Source organism: Ictalurus punctatus, chromosome 18 (assembly GCF_001660625.3).
Source record: "Ictalurus punctatus breed USDA103 chromosome 18, Coco_2.0, whole genome shotgun sequence".
Classification (NCBI taxonomy): Eukaryota; Metazoa; Chordata; class Actinopteri; order Siluriformes; family Ictaluridae; genus Ictalurus; species Ictalurus punctatus.
Window position 1 is genome coordinate 16,369,900 of NC_030433.2, and position 18,999 is coordinate 16,388,898.

The 18,999-nt window shown below is 40.4% G+C and overlaps 2 protein-coding genes across 9 annotated transcripts in view; one reads left to right on the forward strand and one right to left on the reverse strand.

Moving 5' to 3' along the window:
- arhgap32b (Rho GTPase activating protein 32b) overlaps positions 1-15,160 on the forward strand; it is a 127,116-nt gene extending 111,956 nt beyond the window's left edge. For all 7 annotated transcript variants that reach the window (XM_017492687.3, XM_017492690.3, XM_017492692.3 and 4 more), the window contains 10 exons: positions 3,901-4,050; positions 5,852-5,954; positions 6,708-6,852; positions 7,446-7,528; positions 7,817-7,924; positions 8,040-8,185; positions 8,277-8,478; positions 8,622-8,842; positions 9,003-9,746; positions 10,001-15,160. In XM_017492687.3, coding sequence (XP_017348176.1) covers positions 3,901-4,050; positions 5,852-5,954; positions 6,708-6,852; positions 7,446-7,528; positions 7,817-7,924; positions 8,040-8,185; positions 8,277-8,478; positions 8,622-8,842; positions 9,003-9,746; positions 10,001-12,831 — 4,733 coding nt within the window. In that variant the 3' untranslated portion in view covers positions 12,832-15,160. The remainder of the gene's footprint in view (positions 1-3,900; positions 4,051-5,851; positions 5,955-6,707; positions 6,853-7,445; positions 7,529-7,816; positions 7,925-8,039; positions 8,186-8,276; positions 8,479-8,621; positions 8,843-9,002; positions 9,747-10,000) is intronic.
- A 1,731-nt stretch (positions 15,161-16,891) lies between these two features.
- On the reverse strand, positions 16,892-18,002 carry anapc13 (anaphase promoting complex subunit 13). Of its 2 annotated transcripts, XM_017491790.3 has the most exons (3): positions 17,857-18,002; positions 17,644-17,750; positions 16,892-17,132 (listed from the first exon to the last, which is right to left on the reverse strand). In XM_017491790.3, exons 2-3 carry the CDS (start codon positions 17,740-17,742, stop codon positions 17,007-17,009), a joined length of 225 nt encoding a protein of 74 aa, XP_017347279.1. In that variant the 5' UTR covers positions 17,743-17,750; positions 17,857-18,002; the 3' UTR covers positions 16,892-17,006.
- Between the last annotated feature and the right edge of the window lie 997 nt (positions 18,003-18,999).

The following is an 18,999-nucleotide window of genomic DNA, read 5'->3' on the forward strand; positions in this document are numbered from 1 at the left end:
TATTTATAAGGCAGTGTGAAACTGAGACTCTGCTCCACTCTCCCCTCTCTGTGTTCTCCATTTAACCCTTGTATCCAATTTTTGCACTTTTAATCTTTTGCGGTTTTGAAACATCAACGCTGTAATACTTATTATTGTGTCCAAGCTGTCATATGTCTGTGTCTTCTCAGCCAGGATTAGGTACAGCCTGGGACAGGAACGAACACACACACACACACACACACACACTCTCATTCACTCACTCACTCACTCACTCTCTCTCTCTCTCTCTCTCTCTCTCTCTCTCTCTCTCTCTCTCTCTCTCTCTCTCTCTGTATCTATAGCTTCTCTGGCCCCCTAATTCATGTGTTTGTCTTGTCTAGGTTGCCTGTGAAAGATCTGTGAATTCCATATTTATGACACTGCTGGCCCTTAAAAAAGTAGGACAGGAAATGCCTGGTTTGTTTTAGATTTAATCTTTTGATGAGCAAATTCTTTGGAGACCAGGTGTCTGGTTAAGTGTCAGAGTGGTTTGGGATATTGCCATAACAGTAAAAATTCCACTGACAATCTTTCTGTTTTGTCCATTGTGGTTTTATGTAACGGGGAATCACGTGTCTTTAAAAGGAAAACTTCACCATTAAGCACGTTCAGTGTTTTATATTGAAATATGTCTGATGTGTTTAATGGGAGAAATAAAATATAAAAAGTCTTAAAAACGACTGGTAAATCAGAAATCCAATGTATAAGTGCTGGAGACAGCAAACATTGGGACTCAAAGTCGCAGAAGGCAATGCAGTTACACAGCAGTGTTGCTCTGAATTACAGTGGAGACTCGACTTGGCTAGTTAGAGATTTATGAGATGAACATGATTGCGCTGACGGCAGTATTAGTATGAAAGGTGAAGCTTTGGAAGTTGATTTGCTTGAGCAGAATGTACAGGTGAGAGACATGGACAGACTAAAAGACTAAAGTGATGAAGCACGAGCCTGAAGCGAAAACACTGCAATACTGTCAGCAGGTAGTCAAACGGCATTGTGGGTAATGCACGATACTGTTAACCAACATGAAAATAAACCGTGCCGATGAAGAAATGTTGAAGTAAAATAAATCGAGCCAGAATTTCATTATAAAATAAATCTTGGCCACAATTGAAGGTCACATTAATTATAAGGATTAATTTGCAAGTCGTTCAGGGTGGAATTTCATTTAATGGCAAATAAGCTTTGTGCCGAATGCCTCTGAATTCCAAATGATTTTTCTTTTAATTATCTATGAATTATTCAGTATTATTATTTTTTTTATATAGTTGTTGCCTTATTCATGAAAGTCAACACAGTTTACTGAAAATTTAATTAGTGTCTTTCTCTAATCTTCCCAATGATTGATAAATGGCTAAGTGAATTTGGCCTCCATGTCACTTGATATTTTAACCCCAGTGAAGTCATAGATGACTTATTAAGAGTTCCTGAACGCTTGGGTGAACTTGATAAAGTTAAATATAAATGTGAGCATGCTTCAGGTACAGTTTATTCAGAAGAATGTTTAGTAGTGCCAGTAAACATTGGGCACTGTTTAATAAAAAACAAAAAGATATTTAGGTTAGATCAGGCCTCAACACTAACTTTTAAAATCGATTGCCAAGGGTGGCAACCAGGGATCGGCTTTTGGTTGCCGAAATAGACTGTATGGTTCCCATATTTTTATTGATCAAATTATATACCAATGTTTAATAATGAAACAATGACAAATAATGTATAAAAACCTATTTATTACATGTACACAGTGCTCTTGTGTTTTTTATTTTTTATTTTTATTCCATTTTAACCGTAACTTTACAGCAACCGTATCAAGGTAGGCAACCAGAGGACACGAAATCTTTGACGACCTCTGGTTGCCAATGGCAACAGGGCATTGTTGAACCTTGGGTTAGATTTCTCTCGCTGTCAGTGTGAAATTAAGCTAATTAACCTGAGAGACATTTTTGTAACCCTTTTAGCACACATACTGTTAACAAATGGTGCCAATAATTCTGGAGCTGCCTGTGTTATTAGTCTGAAATACTTTAGAGGAGTATTATTCAGATAATTCTTTGACATCCTGTGTGTGTGTGTGTGTGTGTGCGTGTGCGTGTGTGTACCACACTCAGTGTGAGTTCATCATATGTGAGAAGCAGTTATCTCGGCAGCTGCTCATGATCTCCATGGTTCCAGCAACAGCTGATTTTTATGATTCGAACACCTTCCAGATCCGGGCGGATCTTTGGATTACCCTTGAAATGCTTTCTGTATTCAAACAGAAATTGAGCCAAGAAAGCCTTATAGACAGAATTTGTTGACCGAGCTTCAAAAAGACATCTGTGAATGTGAAAATAAGGATTTTCAGAATTATTTTCACTCAAATTCGAGTCCCAAACAGACTAGTTTGTGTTGAGTTTGGTTCTGGTTCAGAAAGATTGTTTGTATTTTCTGTGGTATTTCTTTGTTCATTATTCCCCTGGTCCTTTTTTCCCTGTGTTTACTCAAAGTGTTTCTCATTTGTTTAATATGGCTCAGGCTGCAGGATTTAATATGTATGGCAATGACAGTCAGCACTTAACGTGAGCGAATGCTGTAGAGCTGACTGACTCGACTGAAGCCCAGCATTACTTCATTGCTGCTTCAACAATGAAATGAGTGCAAAGCTTTATTCACATATTAATGGGCATAATGTTGAGACATTGCAACTTGGTGCCTAAACCATGTAGGTCATTTCATGACTGAGCCCCTGAGAGCATTTAGCAATGTTGGAGTATTTGTTAGGTAGGATGTCGGGTGTCGCAGAGTGAAATACTGGCTCTTCATGCTCATCTGGCACAATATGACTTTACATTATGAATAGAGAGAGTGGGAAGTGGACCACTCCACCCAGAAATGCTTTGGCAGCTGTACAATAACTAACTAATTCCCAAACATTATGAAAATGGAAGTATGAAGTGTCCCCATTAGAGACATTTGGATCCACCATTAGCTGATCGCTCTAATTGACAAGCTGCCTTTTGTTAGGTTTGTTAGCAAGGTATCAGTAGAGGATTTGAGAAAAAAATTATTGACAGAACAACAAAGACTAAAGTCATGCTGTATTTTTTATTATTCTCTCTTAGCCGACACTTAGAAATGTTTATTTTGGCCCCTTTGTAGATGAAGGATTTATGATTCTGGAATCCATCATATTATTTTGTAATTATTGGCCATTGGAAAAAGCATTGGTTTATATCAGAATTGCTGTATTTTGTTATATTTGATGAATAAATATGGAAAACATTTTTATTGTAATGGCATGTAAACCGATTCTTATGTGATGCTGGTGAGTTTGAGAACAGGCTGCTCAGTGGATAGAATTCCCTGCATCACCAAAGACTTGTTAAAGACAACACGTTTGTGAACAGTGCAGCAGTTTCCAGACTCGGCAAGGAGTTAACAGGGAGCAGTGTGTGACAGATTCATGCCTGTCCTGTATTTTGCCAAGTTATGACTGTTGTTATTGGATGTTTAAACGATTTTATGCCATGAAATGTCATTTTGTCATGTTTTTGCTAGTGAGCTCGATTAAAGCTAGCAGATGAAGCTGTGGTGATATTTTGCCATCATAGAGGAGCAAAACATTTTAATCGCAGGTTAACATTTATGATAGATCAATTATTTGTATACCAAAGAAACAGTATAATGCATTGAATTGACTTGGTGCATGCCATCAGGATTTTATAGTTTAATTTGAAACAATTACCTTTGGATTGTTTTATACAATATATTTTGAGATACTTTTGCCCATTGCTTGTTGCTGGTTAATTCTTTTTATTGGATTTGCTGTTGATTGAGTGACCATGGATGTTGTTAAATGCTGGTAAATAATAATAATTACGGTCTCAAATTGTCCTTCAGTATCCAAGAAGCACGGGAAGTTGATCACGTTCCTACGCACCTTCATGAAGTCCCGGCCCACAAAGCAGAAGCTGAAGCAGCGAGGTATCCTCAGAGAGAGGGTGTTTGGATGTGACCTGGGAGAGCATCTTCTCAACTCTGGCCACGATGGTGAGTTCTTAATTTTTTTTATTTTTTTTTTTTGAGCCCCCCCCCTTTTTTTTCTTCTCTTACTCACTCTTTGGGTTAAATAGAGGCCACAGTGTCCGTCTTACGAAGTGCATGGCTGGTTTCCAGCTTTGGTTTGTAAATGCTGTCTGTGTGGCCTGAAGAAATGCTCAGCGACCCCCAGCAACCATGCTGGCTGCGCCTGCTTGGCTCAGTTGCCACAGCAACCTACGGCTTAAGAGGGTGTAAAGGTCAGCTTGAATTGGTTAGGAAGGCAATGTCTGGAGATTTCTCTTCCACTGATTCAAAGCTCCCTGGCAGCCATTAACACTACTTTGTTTGTTTGACTCCAAAATCCACCTTGAGCTATTGCAGGTTCCTTTCAAACAGCGCCACACAATTTGGGTTGTTTCCTTCAAACATGATTACAGTTCAAGGGTAAAAAAAAATATGCTGGTTGATTTCACTTATGTGCTTATTGAACGATGACCCTGAAACTCACTGAACCGTTAGTGTGAGAAAATAACACTGGCACGTTGTTACAGGTCTGATCTTAATTGAAGTAGAATGGCTTTATATATTTAAGACTAGACTTTATCCCTTTCATCCCTCTAATTAAGAGGCATCATGTTTACACCAGGTCCAAGAGAACACAACATTCTTATCCTTACAGTTATGTATGTGGTGGCTCAGAAGTGGTTCTATCCTGCCTGAGAATTTTCAACTGCACCATCAGGAATTTTGCTGAACAGCTGCTCCTGAGACCGCCCGAGTCTCACTCATCACAAGGATCATTTTTTTCTCGGAAACAGGAGGCCAGGGCAGGGATGTCTATCTTCCCCGATCTTGCTTGACTAAAATGTTGCAAGATTAAGTAGGAGGCCTACAATCGGTTTGGGTCTACCAGACATTGTTAGAAGAAGACTCCCAGTTTATAAACTGTACTGATTAATTGGATAATCATATCAGGATAGCATTCTTTGCCTCTCACCTGCAGTCACCCAGTGTTTATTTAACATTTATTGAAGGGTTGTAAGCACTTTGTAACAGTCACTATTCTTTGCGAAGTTTACCAGTACGGGAAAGTCTTGAGGACAGAAGAGTTTTAGACGTTCCGGTTTCTCTATAAAATGATAAGCTATGTTTTTTGAGAGAGAGAGAGAGAGAGAGAGACAGAGAGAGAGAGAGGGAGAATCAGATAGAGTGAGAGAGAGGGGGGAAAAAAGCAAGGCTGATGAGGGAATGACTGTATATCACGGTTATGACATAAATTAGGTAAGGAACTAACTTTTCTCTCTGGACGTTCCACAACATTAAATCTAACTATAAACCGTTAAAAAAAAAATCGACATTTCACGTTGCAACATTTGGCAAATCACAGTGTAACAGTCTGTTACAGAATTCAACAGCACTGTGGTATAAACTGCTTTGCTGTGCTTCTGTTTGTTAATGATCTTTTTTTCCCCCTGTTACAAATTAATATACTAGTATTACTTTTGTGTATTACCATCCTGACCTGAAAGATCATGCATCATGTGCATTTCGCTGGCCCTCCTGCTGAGTACTTGCACTCAGTTCAACCCTTGTATCATTGTTGGCTACTTTAACTCTGTACTCTGAGCTTGGAACGCATTCTGCCTCACTTGTACATCACTTTGAATAAAAGCATTTGCCAAATGAACACATGCAAATGTACATTGTTGCAGATACCATCTGTTTGTATTTGTAAGGGTATATGGTACTTTCTAGTAACTGATATGTATTGAAAGACACAGTGTGACTAAATTGTAATCTCAATCTTTAGTCCCCCAGGTGCTTAAGAGTTGCACAGAGTTCATTGAGAAGCATGGAATTGTGGATGGAATGTATCGGCTCTCTGGGATCGCATCCAACATCCAGAAATTGAGGTATGTGTGAGAAAGTAATACACTGACTCGAAACTCAAGAGAAGAATAATACTAGAGTACATTTACTACAGAGACTTTTATATTGAAGCTGTTTCCAGTAAAATGTCTAGAGGATATCTGGGTGGGCAGTGTTATTTTGCATGTTAATTTAATACACTTTCCATTACAAATGATATATTATTGACTACAACTTGAGTGGAAAGTAGAATATTTGAGAGATTTACATCAAATTCAGAGTTCCTTAGTATTTGGTATGTCCCCTGTTTGCCATAATGACCGTGTGCACTCAAGCTGGCATGGACTCCACAAGTTTGTGCAAAAGTTTATGATCCACTTTAGATCAAGTCCATCAGAGTGTCGTCTGAAGACATACTTCGATAGAAGAGATTAGGCATGAGGGAAATCTGACCTTTTGTATAGGGACCTTGAAATGGTGCAGAAGCTTGAATATTCAAGATATTGAACATTTTTATTTTATTTGTTTTAAATATTTCAAAATGCTTCAACCTTCTGTTTGTCCAAATTATTATTATTTTTTAAATTCAATGTAATCTCAGACTTTTGGACTCACTGTGTGTGCACATATGTCAAAACAAGAATTTCTTATTGATTAGTTTTTGTTTTGTTTTGTTGTTTTTTTTAAATAAATTTAAATTTTACTTTTTTATGGTTTTTAAGTACTGCAAGTACTTTATATAAACCTCCATTAATTAGTGTGTAATGGTTGTTGTGATGTTTTTCTCTCGACTTTAGGCATGAATTTGATTCAGAGCAGATCCCAGATCTGACCAAAGATGTGTACATCCAAGATATCCACTGTGTGGGCTCACTGTGCAAGCTCTATTTCCGAGAGCTGCCTAACCCACTGCTCACCTATCAACTTTATGAGAAATTCTCGGTAAGCACTTCTTAAATGGAGGCAGCAGTGATATTTACAGCTCACACGTTCACACACAAATGCTTGTAGCTTAATAGAGAAGAGAGCATGGTTTGGGAACAAGAAAATGCACCCATACATAACTACTGTTGACCCCTGTATGAGTTAACATCTTGTTATCATAAGAGCTGGAATAAACACCTGAGCCATGTAAAACAGTAATGGTCTCTGTACTGATGCTTGTGTCACTGATTTACATATGCAAATGTTGGGCTTGTTGTATTTTGAGAGGCAGGGCATATGCAAAGTAGTACAGAAACATTTACATCTCTAGAAGAAAAAAAAACATTCTGAAAATAAAACAGGCAGGGGTAAGTAAGCCACAAACATTTCTGAGGTTGCCATGACAGCATTCACATAGAGATGACCATTAGAGGTGGAGTTGAGTCTTTTGCTTTGTGCACTTGGCCCAGCAGAGCGATGTGAAAGTTGCAGCTGGCGTGGGCATGGCATGACTAAAGTGGGTGAGACCGGGTGACGATTCTATTAAAAACATCACTGGACATTAATTAGTGACATTAATTTGCCTCCCCTTAATTTTGCCCCCTGTTTAGGAGGCAGTTTCAGCAGCTACAGATGAGGAGAGGCTAATCAAAATACATGATGTCATCCAGCAGCTGCCTCCTCCGCATTACAGGTTTGAAGAATGGGTACAGTGCCCCCTGCAGGCTGTGCCCACACATTTCTTCTGCTTCATCTACTTAAATTTAGAAATAAGAATAATAAGAAGCATAATTTGTAATACCATTCCAATATAGATGTTGGAGGACATTTTTAGAGGCCTGGGTATATCCGCAGAGTTGTGTTTCGTATTAAAGTTGTTAGAAATAATACATCGATTTGATTCCTTAAGATAGTAGAATACCAGGTTTATGGGGTATACGTCAGATGATGAATTAATTGTAATTAAACTATCTGTTTTTAGGACTTTGGAGTTTCTGATGAGGCATTTGTCAAGGCTAGCAGCATTTAGCTATGTGACTAACATGCACAGTAAGAATTTGGCCATTGTTTGGGCCCCCAACCTACTGAGGTAAGCTTTAATATTTAATATTTAATATAAGCTTTAATGTTTTTAAATCTTTGTAGAGTTTATATCAAGTTTATGTTTTTTTATTTTATTTAACTGCTTATTTATTTGTAATTAGGTCTAAGCAGATTGAGTCTGCATGCTTCAGTGGAACAGCTGCCTTCATGGAGGTACGAATACAGTCAGTTGTGGTCGAATTCATCCTGAACCATGTGGACGTTCTCTTCAGCTCTAAACTTAGTTCACTGATCAGAGAAGGAGCTGGTATGTACAGAGATGATTCTCCATATTTTTAACCGTATTACTGAATTACTTAATAACGTTATGTTCCTGTTCTTTGTCTCTGCCTCTGCAGGTCATAACTCTTTGTCTCGTCCTAAATCGCTGCTAGTACCTTCGCCTTCTACCAAGCTGCTTACATTAGAGGAAGCTCAGGCACGCACACAAGCCCAAATCAACTCTCCTGTAACTGCAGATAGCAAATATATTGAAGTGGGAGAAGGACCTGCTGCCTTACAGGGCAAATTCCATACAGTCATTGAGTTCCCTACAGAAAGGTATGCTGAATTACTGTCTAAATAAAAATAAATATCTTCAAATATTTTTTTTCCTGTAAAGTGTGTTCTTGGTGTGATCATTTGTTTTGAAAATGTTAATGTGTTATGCTCTTTCATTTAAAAAAAATCATTTTTTTTCACAGAAAAAGGCAACCTATAAAATCAAAGAAGTCACCAGTTGGCAGTTGGCGGTCATTTTTTAACCTTGGCAAGTCTTCCTCTACGTCTAAGCGCAAACTGCACCGGAACCCAAGTGAACCCAATGAACTCAAAGCTATGGCATTAGGAGGAAGCAGAGGAGATACTGGCACTCTTCGATCTGCGAAGAGTGAAGAGTCTCTCAGTTCACTGCACAATGTTGAAGGTAATTCAGTACTACAGTTGGAAAGGGTTTTTTTTCCATGTCTGTTATAACCCTAGAAGAGGTCTAAAATCATGTCTGTTGTTTAATCTAGGAGAGTTTAAAGTTAGATCTGATGTTTAATTCTAGAAAAGTCTAAAGTTAAATCTGTTGTTTAATCTAGGAGAGTCTAAAGTGTATCGGCCACGCAGACCACGCTCCAGTAGTGATGCTCTCTCCACATCCTTTAATGGTGACCTGATGGACAGCCGACAGCACTGCAATTCTTATGATAATATAGACCATGGAGACAGTGAAGGGGATGATGGCCCAATCTGTGTGCCAGCTCTTATTTCCCCACCACGCTCTACTGATGATGTGGATTTGAGCCCCCCTGACATTGGCATGGCCACTTTGGACTTTGACCCTATGTCTTTCCAATGCAGTCTGCCCTTGGCCGAGAGCGCCGCCGTTTCTCCTGACACTGAAGCTGTAAATCTCAAGAGGGGTCCTGGCAGTGCTAGTGACTCAGAGCCAGTTTCGCCTGTCAGACCGAAGATTACTAGTTTTCAGTCTCCTGATCTCAGTCCAGCCTTTCAAAGTGCTTCTAACTCTTCTGAGAAAATTATGTTCCAGTCTTCTGAGAGCTGTGAAAAGTTTGCAGTGTTGGCACCCTTATGTACATCTCAACCTACTGATACCTCAATAGTTAGTGAAGGATCAGAGAGCCCTGAGCACAAGCCATCTCCAACGTCTCCACCTGTCCAGGTTACTCCAGCCAAAATTATCCCATTGTCTTTTAAATCCACCGATTTGCCTCTAAGCGAAGCTATTCAGCTAGAGCTTCTCTCCAAATCTGCTTCATGCGAGAATAAAGAGGCATTAGGGATCAATGCATTACAACAAATCAATGCTCAGGATCAACCAGGTAAGAATGGTCAAACGTGACACTTCATTTGAATCACAGTCTTGATACTATTATCAAGTTATGATTTAATAGCATTTTTGTTGATAAAGTAACTCCTTTTTTTCAGGTTTAGTTTGCCAGGTTTTTGCCTTTAACACTATGCATGACTGCTCTAGAAGTAAATAGAAACTGTCATGTCCCCCTTTTTTTTCCTACTCTTGATGATTAGCTTACTTCTCCTCAACTGTAGTACCCTTTGTTTTATTGTTCCTTAGGAGCTGTAGCTTTGGACTCACCAAATAGCACTGCTCCAGTCAGCTCTATGTCTCTACTTCCTTCTCCCCAACCAAAGAACACTGCCCGCATGCTGGCTTTAGCGTTAGCTGAATCTGCTCAGCAGGCTACCATTCTATCTCGGAGGGAATCCTCTGAACCTCCCACACCTGTTTCACCCCTCAGGTCACAGGAGTTTGTGGAACCCCTTGACTGGCCACCCCCTCCCACCCTTAAACCACAGACTTCCCAAGAAGAAACAGCAGATGTGCCACAGCTTCCTGCTCCTGCCTCTTTACCTGCTTCCTGCACCCCAGCTGAAACACTAATCCAATCCACCAGCATGCATCTCATCATAGATGACAGTGAAATGTCTCCCAGTATGTCTGGCAATAGAGAACAAGTTGTCACTTTTGTGGCTCCCAGCAAAGCTGCGTCTCCTAGCCAACCCGTTCAACTTTCCCACACACATAACAGTCCAGAGAGACAGCAGCCTTCTGTTAGCCAGACACCAGCTAGCACTGAAACCTGCAGCACCACCAAAGCTACCGCCACATCCACCATTAGTAGAAAGGAACTTGTGGTCACACCACAACCAAGTCCTGAAAGTGTTTTACCAGCACCAACCACAAAATCCCTGGAACAGCCAGTAGCTGTTCTGCAGCCTCAGCGTCAGGTGCAGGTTCAGTCACAGCCTCAACTACAGCTTCACTCTCAGTGTCAGCCTCAAGTACAGATTCACTCTCAGTGTCAGCCTCAAACGCAGTACAAGAATCAACCTAATGCACGAGTTGCACCTACAACAGCAACATCCCCAGAGCAGTCTGGAGAAAGGCCTTGGGAATCTATAAAGCCTGTAAATCCTAGAATGGAAAGTGTTAGCCATCACCAGACTCATGGGACCACACCACCACCACCACCACCCCCTGTTCGCTCAATCGAAAGTAAACTAGCAGCAGCCGCTCTGTGTAAAACTGAAGCTGCCAATGCAGCCCCCTATCATGCTATTTTGGGAGAGGGATCTATGCCCCCATCATTGGATGACACACTCCCACAGACTCATCCATCACAACGCAAGTCTTCCGTTCATCTGTCAGCTTATGTTTACCACTCTAAAGGAGAGACCGGCATAATAGAGCCCACTGGAGAGGCCTATTACCATCAAAGACCTACCCCTGCTGGGCCATCAGCCATGGGTTGTCATTACCGGCCTGACAGTGTGCCTCCTCATCTATCATATGTATCTAAGTCAGAGCCCCAGATTCCTTACAGAGCCCACGGTGATGGACGCTACAATACAATTGGACCAAGGTCCTTCCACCAGTCAATGAAATCTCGTGAAGCAATGAGGGGTGAATATATTTCCCCAGGATCACTGCACCGCAGCCATGGCTACAGCTCAATGGATGGACACGCCGCATATCCAACAATCCGCAGGGTACATTCTCTACATGTCCCACCCACTGCCATCAGGTCAGCACCAGTAACTAGAACAGAGGTTCCTCCAGATGATGATCTCTATTACTATCAGCGACCAGTCTACCACTGCAAGTCATACCAACAGCCTTCACAGTCGGAATATCATGTCACTCAACTGCAACCTTACTTTGAGAATGGAAGAGTCCAGTACCGGTACAGTCCTTACTCTGGCACTCACCCTCTTGATGTTCCCTACTATGATGTGGATCCTTATGGTACTGTTCGTTTACGCCATTTCCACTCGTTCAGTAGTCGTGACGCTGGTCCTCACCCCAACAGGTCAGGGGCTAAATCAGGTGGCTATCACTATTTGTCACGGCATGCCATTCCTGTGAAAGAGCATACATTTGTAAGTAGGGACATGCCTCCCTACCATGGCCCAAAAGGAGCTGTTTACTATGCTTGGGACCCAGAGGAAGCAGAAAGGCTACGGATGCATTCTATTCGCAGAGAAAGTCGGGCGAGACAAAAGGTTAAAGGCCCCATCATGTCGCAGTATGACAATGTGGGGCCCTACATGCCAAGTGATATTGGGGGATTAGAAGTGCTACACTTGCGCAGTAAGTCAGATCCTGGTAAAGCTGTGTTGGTCACTGCTGAAGGAAAAAATGGGAGATGCAGTGTAACTCCTGGACCTCAGCATGTCTCCAGACACCTGATGTCAGACCCAGACATTCTCATGTATATGGAAACCGAAAAACACTGCCAGGGGAATGGAGTGGGAGACAGAGTTTCAGCAACAAAACAAAGTAGCTCCAGGACCTACCAGTCCACCCATTCACATCTGACACAGCCTCCCTCACGGAGCATGCCACATATATCAGAAGGCATCCATCTTGAGTCCAAGTGTGAGCCAGTAGACAGTCAGATGAGCAGTAAACACTGGCAGGAGCACAAAGACAGCAAAAGCTATCAAGCGCGATATGATCGCCCAGATCCAGAGCGGCATATAGGAAGGGTCAAAACCACTAGCAACAGTGAAGATGACCAGAAGACAGCCCCCGTGAAGCCTGTTCCCCCTCCCAAACCGGAGAGATCTCATAGTGTTAGAGAACGGCATCACTACAACCAACCTAATCCTCCTCAAGCACAGGACTCCTTTTCTCACCAACCGCATGGACAGAGACAGAGTACTGTTACTCAACAATCCCATTATGATAATCTGGACGATTATCAACCAGTACCTCATTCACAAACCCCATTGCCAAACCGCAGTGGTTCAAGCTTATACAGTACCCCTGGATACACAGCGTCACACGCTAATCGTGCATACTCCACTGCCTTGGGACAGGGTGCTTTTATCCGAGCTGAGCTTGCCATGCAGAGGCCCGAAACCGAGATTAATGCAGAGTAAAAACGGATGTGTAAAAACAGACTAATACCTTGGGATTTACAATGTTGACAACAGTTTCAAAAAGTTCAGCAGCCTCTGCAGGACAGTGGTCTGTTATGACTGTATCCATTTAATTTCCTCACATTTTGTAACATGTAAAATGTGTAAAGACTTTTTTTATGGAACTGAATGTACCACGATTTCTTCAGTAGAGTAAAAAAGCCACATTAAGAAACGTGGAGGTCATACTGTAGATATTATATGTGATTGACAAATGGTACAATTACCTGAACCAGAAAAGTAATGTATATTGGGGGAAAAATACTACTGGTTATAAGGGATTTTTTTTATGTTCTGTTTTGTTATATTAGAATCTCTTGGGCTTGGGTCTGATTTTTGGGATAAAGGTTTGCATTTTAGAAATGCATGTAATCTATCTCTTACAGAACAGTTCTGTGTACCTTGATACTCATTGTGTACTTTAAATGTTACAGTAACTGTGGAGGAGAACGTCTGTGTTAACACCTTACCCTCCTACTACTCTGTGTACACGACTAGGCAGTATGTTAACCTGTACTTCTCTGCCTTTGGGTTGGAGACCGAAAATTTGCAATCTGAATTTGTTCTCCAACTGTGCCATATAATATTACTATTGTACTAATAAATACACACACACACACACACACACACACACACTTATATATATATATATATATATATATATATATATATATATATATATATATATATATATATACATATACATATATATACACTATGTATTTTTGCTATAAATTAAATTCAACAGATTAGATTTTAATGGTAAGGATACTGTGTGAAGGACCAAATGATGAATGAGGTTTTGTAGTTGAGGAAGCATTCCTGCAGCTTGATTCTTTAATGAATAAGTTTGAGTGCCAGTGGGTCGACCAGTGAACCTTGTCTTTTCCCCAACTTCAGAAACAAAAGGCAAGGAAAAACATGTTCCTGACTGTGTGTCGGTGAAGGGTTTCAGTCATCCAGGTTAATGAATGTGTAGTGGTAAGCGCATGGAGGGAGATGCAGTATGATCTTGATGACATTTCACCACTCATCTAGAGAGCTTCATCAGTTCTGCTGAGTAGCAGTAAAATTGTCCAGTTTTTAAACCTCTAATGATCACACAACACTGGCAGGTCTAGAGGTGTAAATTGGTGTGAGCCAGCAGCTGATCACAACTCTCAGGTGATGAGCGCAGAGGTGCCAACATTTATAGTTTTGCCATAGAATTTATTTTGGACCCCTTAGTACAGCAGCACAGGAGACATCTGAAAACTACACCATTCTGCTTTGCTATTTCAGATAAAGCAGCAGCAGTCATTTCAAATGCAAATAAAAGCCAGTTCAATAAAGGTGAAGGAATCCAAGATGTGAAAGAAACATTCGGACTTGTGAGCCAATAGAAACTAAGTGGGTGCGACTGGAGGACACTTTAGTCGGTTTAAAAATACAGAGTAGCTGCTAATTATAAAGAAGAGGTCACACTGGACTTTGTTGTGGGGGGGATGATTATCTGACTACTGGGATTTTTGTGTTAGCAATGTTGGCACCTTTGTAAGAGGAATGTCTTCAAAATTATCCTACCATCTCAGTTGCCTTTCCTACCTTTAGACTTAGTTGTAGGATTATGGTTACAGTCTAGCAGCTGAAATGTAACACATTTAGATAGACACATTTTCAAACCAGCACCGTGATGAAATATTTTCTCCAATTGGTACATTTCATGTAGCCATCTTTTAAAGCTAAATTTTCCATTGGGACCCTTTGCTGAAATGGTCTGTTCATGTATTTTACTTGTATAAACTGTGCTTTACATGTATTTCAGAGCACATGGTCTGTGCGAGATAGGAAAGTCTCATTTCTCAAAGATAAATATAAATCTTATACGCATAAAGAAAAGGGAAAGTGAGGTTGTGTTGGTCACACCAGATGCATGTTTCTATTTTGTTTAAATGTTGTAAAGGTGCAAATTCATTTTTGCATAATGTTGTTTTAATCTGTAATTCACTTTAATGGGGTCGGGATGAACACAACAAGCGACCTTTTACACGACATGGTTATAATTATAAGTGGTATTGCCCTGCCTCTTTATCACACTCTCGTCAGGTCTCGTCAGTAGTCTTGTGGGGGTTTTATTTCTTGTTTTGTTTCCATTGTTATGGGCACCTTTATGATTGAAATTAACCTGCCTTGTTTTTTTTTGTTGTTATTGTTCTTTGTTTAATTTTGTTTCTTTGTTTTTTTTAGACTGTGAAAAATATGGTTGGGTGACTAGAAAAATGCTAAATAAAAGCTTATGTATAGCATTCTTTATGGGGCTAATTTGAAATTTATGTTTAGCTTGCTGCAATAATGACCACAGCTGGAACCTTTCCCTGGAGCTAAAATATCAGAGCCCGATTCAGCTCGATCCCTCTTGTGTAGATGTTGGCAGGTAAGAGAGAATCACTGTAAAGTTTGTTCATTGCAAAAATTCATTCATTTCTAAGCTGTACAGAAAATACACCTACAAACATTTATGTCTTTTGCCGTTAGTGTGTATGTACGGTTGCAATGAAAATTATTCAACCCCTATTACAAATCAGGTTTATTGTGAAAAGTACAGACTTTCTGCTGTTTGCAATGAACAAATCAAACAAAAGCAATTGAAATAGTTCAACACAAAACGCAACTTATAATGACTTCTGCAGCCTCAAAATTACTGTATAACTTTGGTCTTTTTTTTTTTTTTTTTAGTCAGGCGCTGCTCTTCCTCCACATTTATAGAAAAACAATTAACAATCTGGTGGGTGAGATGCAGCCCAATGTGAAATTGACGAGTTAATATTACCCCTCCGTATTTATATTTAATGTTGTGGATCATTCACAAAAGCAAAGTTAATTCATGTTATCTCTTATGTTTATAGCAATTATAAACATATTTTAGGATAAGATGTTAAACTGACACTCTGTGGTCATTAAAAATTCCAGGACACTTATCGTAAAAGAGTAGGGGTATAACCATGGTGTCCTGGTGAAAATCCTCCATTGGCCCTTCTTTATCATGGCCCCGTAATAATCCCTATCCCTGAATTGGCTACATCACTCTCTCCTCTCGGGGCACACGGTGGCTTAGTGGTTAGCACCTCCAGGGTCCGGCTTTCGATTCCCGCCGGGGCCGTGTGTGTGGAGTTTGCATGTTTGCATGAGTTTGCATGTTCTCCCCCGTGCTACGGGGGTTTCCTCCGGTTTCTCCGGTCTATAGTGTCCGTAGTGTATGAAGGGGTGTGTGAGTGTGTATGTGATTGTGCCCTGCGATGAACTGGCACCCTGTCTCCATTGTGTACCCTGTGCCCGATGCTGCCTGGGATAGGCTCCAGGTTCCTGAAAAGGTTGAAGATGGATGGATCTCCCGTTTGGTGTTGGTGTGGGTATTCTGGCGCACTATGGCTGCCGTCGCATCATCCAGGTGGATGCTACCCACAAGTGGTGGTTGGAGACCCCCCCTATCTCCCATACTATGTAAAGCGCTGAGTGTCTAGAAAAGCGCTAAATAAATGTAACTAATTATTAATAGATATGCACAGACTGGTCACTAGTGCTTTTTCAGAATTCTTTTTAAAAAAAAGTTGGCACTCAGAACACAATCCATATTAATATATATATTAATATATATTATTATTTTATTATTATTATTATTATTATATTATATATATATTTATACTAAGCAGAAGCCATACTGGAGTCTACTGAAAGCCAAGTTTAACTGATTAAACAGGTGGAATCAGGTGTGGCTCCTGCTCCCACACTGGCCCTTTCCAGATAAGATTGGACACCCCTGGTATACAGTAGATGCTTACAGGTTTCTTTTAAATTATAGGGAAAAATTGTGGTCTTCCAAACAAGTTGGCTGACTTCAGGAACATTTCCATGTTGATATCAAGTTAATGGTGTAATTTTACATTATGCTATATGAAATATACATGTTCTTTCAGAAAACTGACAAGCGAGACTTTTTTAGTTTCTAAATTCGTGTAAAAACATTACTCAGCCTTAGTATATGTAAGTGCCCAATGTCTCAAAGTTTTATTTGAACAACAGTGTATGAATAAACAGACACACGACATAACTCAACAACCTGCATTCAAACCTGCTGATATAAAATTACACCTAATCAGTTATGTCCCAGTACTTGGAGTATTTTCATGCAAACTTTGCAGAGCCAAGTCAGACCACTTCATTTCTTGCTCTTTGACTGACTCTGTGGATCCTCCATTGTCCTGCTCCGCTTCTGGAAGTTCACTCTAAAGAAAAATCAAATCAGAAAATCATAATCCACTATGACCAGACTTCTTACATTTATTACTAATCTCTTATACTCTATGGCCAAAAGTTTGTGGACACCTGATCACAACACCCATATGTTCTTTGTGAAGATCCCATTTCAGAGTTGGTGCCCCTTCGCATTTATAATAACTTCCACTGTTCTGGGAAAGCTGTAGCGGTGGGGATTTGTGCTCCTTCCGCTACAAAAGTATTAGTGAGGTCATGCATCATGAGGTCGCTGGAAAGTTCAGCAATAAAAAGTTCTACGACTTCAATAAATAGCCATAATATCGCTCTGCACGTTTTAATAATGAGCTTAATACTGAAACAGTTCGTTATATTTATTTAATAAATCTGTGTTGAGAGGTCAGTGAAATGTAGCGCACAGTTAGAGATCCCTGGTTTAAAGGATCAAAATAAACACCACCCTGAAATCGTCATGTGTTCGCTTTGCACTGATCATAAGTGTTTGTAGAGATGTGACGTTACCAGGGGAATCGTTACATCCTCGTAGGGCAGCCGGTCTTCCCTCCACGCATCATCGGTCAAATCCAGCACTCTCCCGTCTCTCTGAACCTCACTGTCCATCCGCCGAGCTGTGAGCAAAGCGCCACAGAGTTTAATTATAGCGGAAACCGTTTTAAATGAACACTAGCAACAGCATTGTTTTTGCACACGCGTCATTATAGAACATCCATGCACCTTGTAAATCTAAACAGAAATGAAACTCCGTCAAGTCTCGCCCAAGCGAAAGCTCCCCTCCTAGCAAGCGTTATTTGCCCACCCGTATTCAGAAAAACAAAGTCTCCTGCACTAGGATTGGCTTAGCCCTGCGGAGAATGTGATTTGTCTAGCCAATCCCAGCATAGAGAGGGCGGGGCTTGTAAGAAAAATACGGGTGGGGAAAATACAATTTGAAAATTACAGCTTTTTGTCAGGTCGCTTTTTGATGACGTATTTCCGCTTTCTTTTTTAATACGTTCATATGACCGTTGTCACCATTGTTGTTGTTGTTGTTGTTAATACTACTACTACTACTACTGCTAATAATAATAATAATAATAATAATAAACAAAAAGTGGGTTTTAAAATGGGTATGAAAGGGCCAAGTGATATATTTGTGTGTGCGTGAGTGAGTGAATGAAAGCAGAATGTTGGCTCCCTCTAGTGGATAATATAATTACTGATATTAAACGGCTTGGGAGACTGGACATAGTGCAGTGATGATGTGGAATGAATGGAACCCCCTGGATTCAAGACAAAAAGTGTGCTGGAAAACATTTAATTGTGCAGAGTCAGAAGTCAGTCAACGAGAATCACCATACAAAACTTTCAACTTTTGTAAACCTCTTCTGATTAATTGCGTGTAAACTTTTGTAGTACAATATGTCTGAATTCTAAGTAGGCGAGAAGTACCCGGATGGCGTACTGCTTCCGGCGAGATTTTGCAGTATGGACACAAAATCCCACAATGCAACGGGACTGTTGTGGACGAGCTCAGGGAAAAAAAATACAGCGTCGGCTCTTTTTAAGTATTAAACCTTGTTTAAAAAGGACTTGTTTAACAATACCCGAATAAACTGTTAACTTGTTTAATATTTTTGTGTTTATGTTGACGTCGAAGGTCACATGACAACGCTAACATGGCGGATGTAGTATGTCCGTGATTGTCATAGTACACAAACGCACTGATTAGTAGGCTACGTCCTGTTATAGTATGCGATGTGCCTTTAAATGTTGCCTTGTATAGGTGACACCATGAGCAGATCGAGTCTTTGGCCAATCAGAGCAAAGAAAGCTGGTTACGTCATGCGCAAGTGGGACGCTTTTGGTTGTCTGCACGTG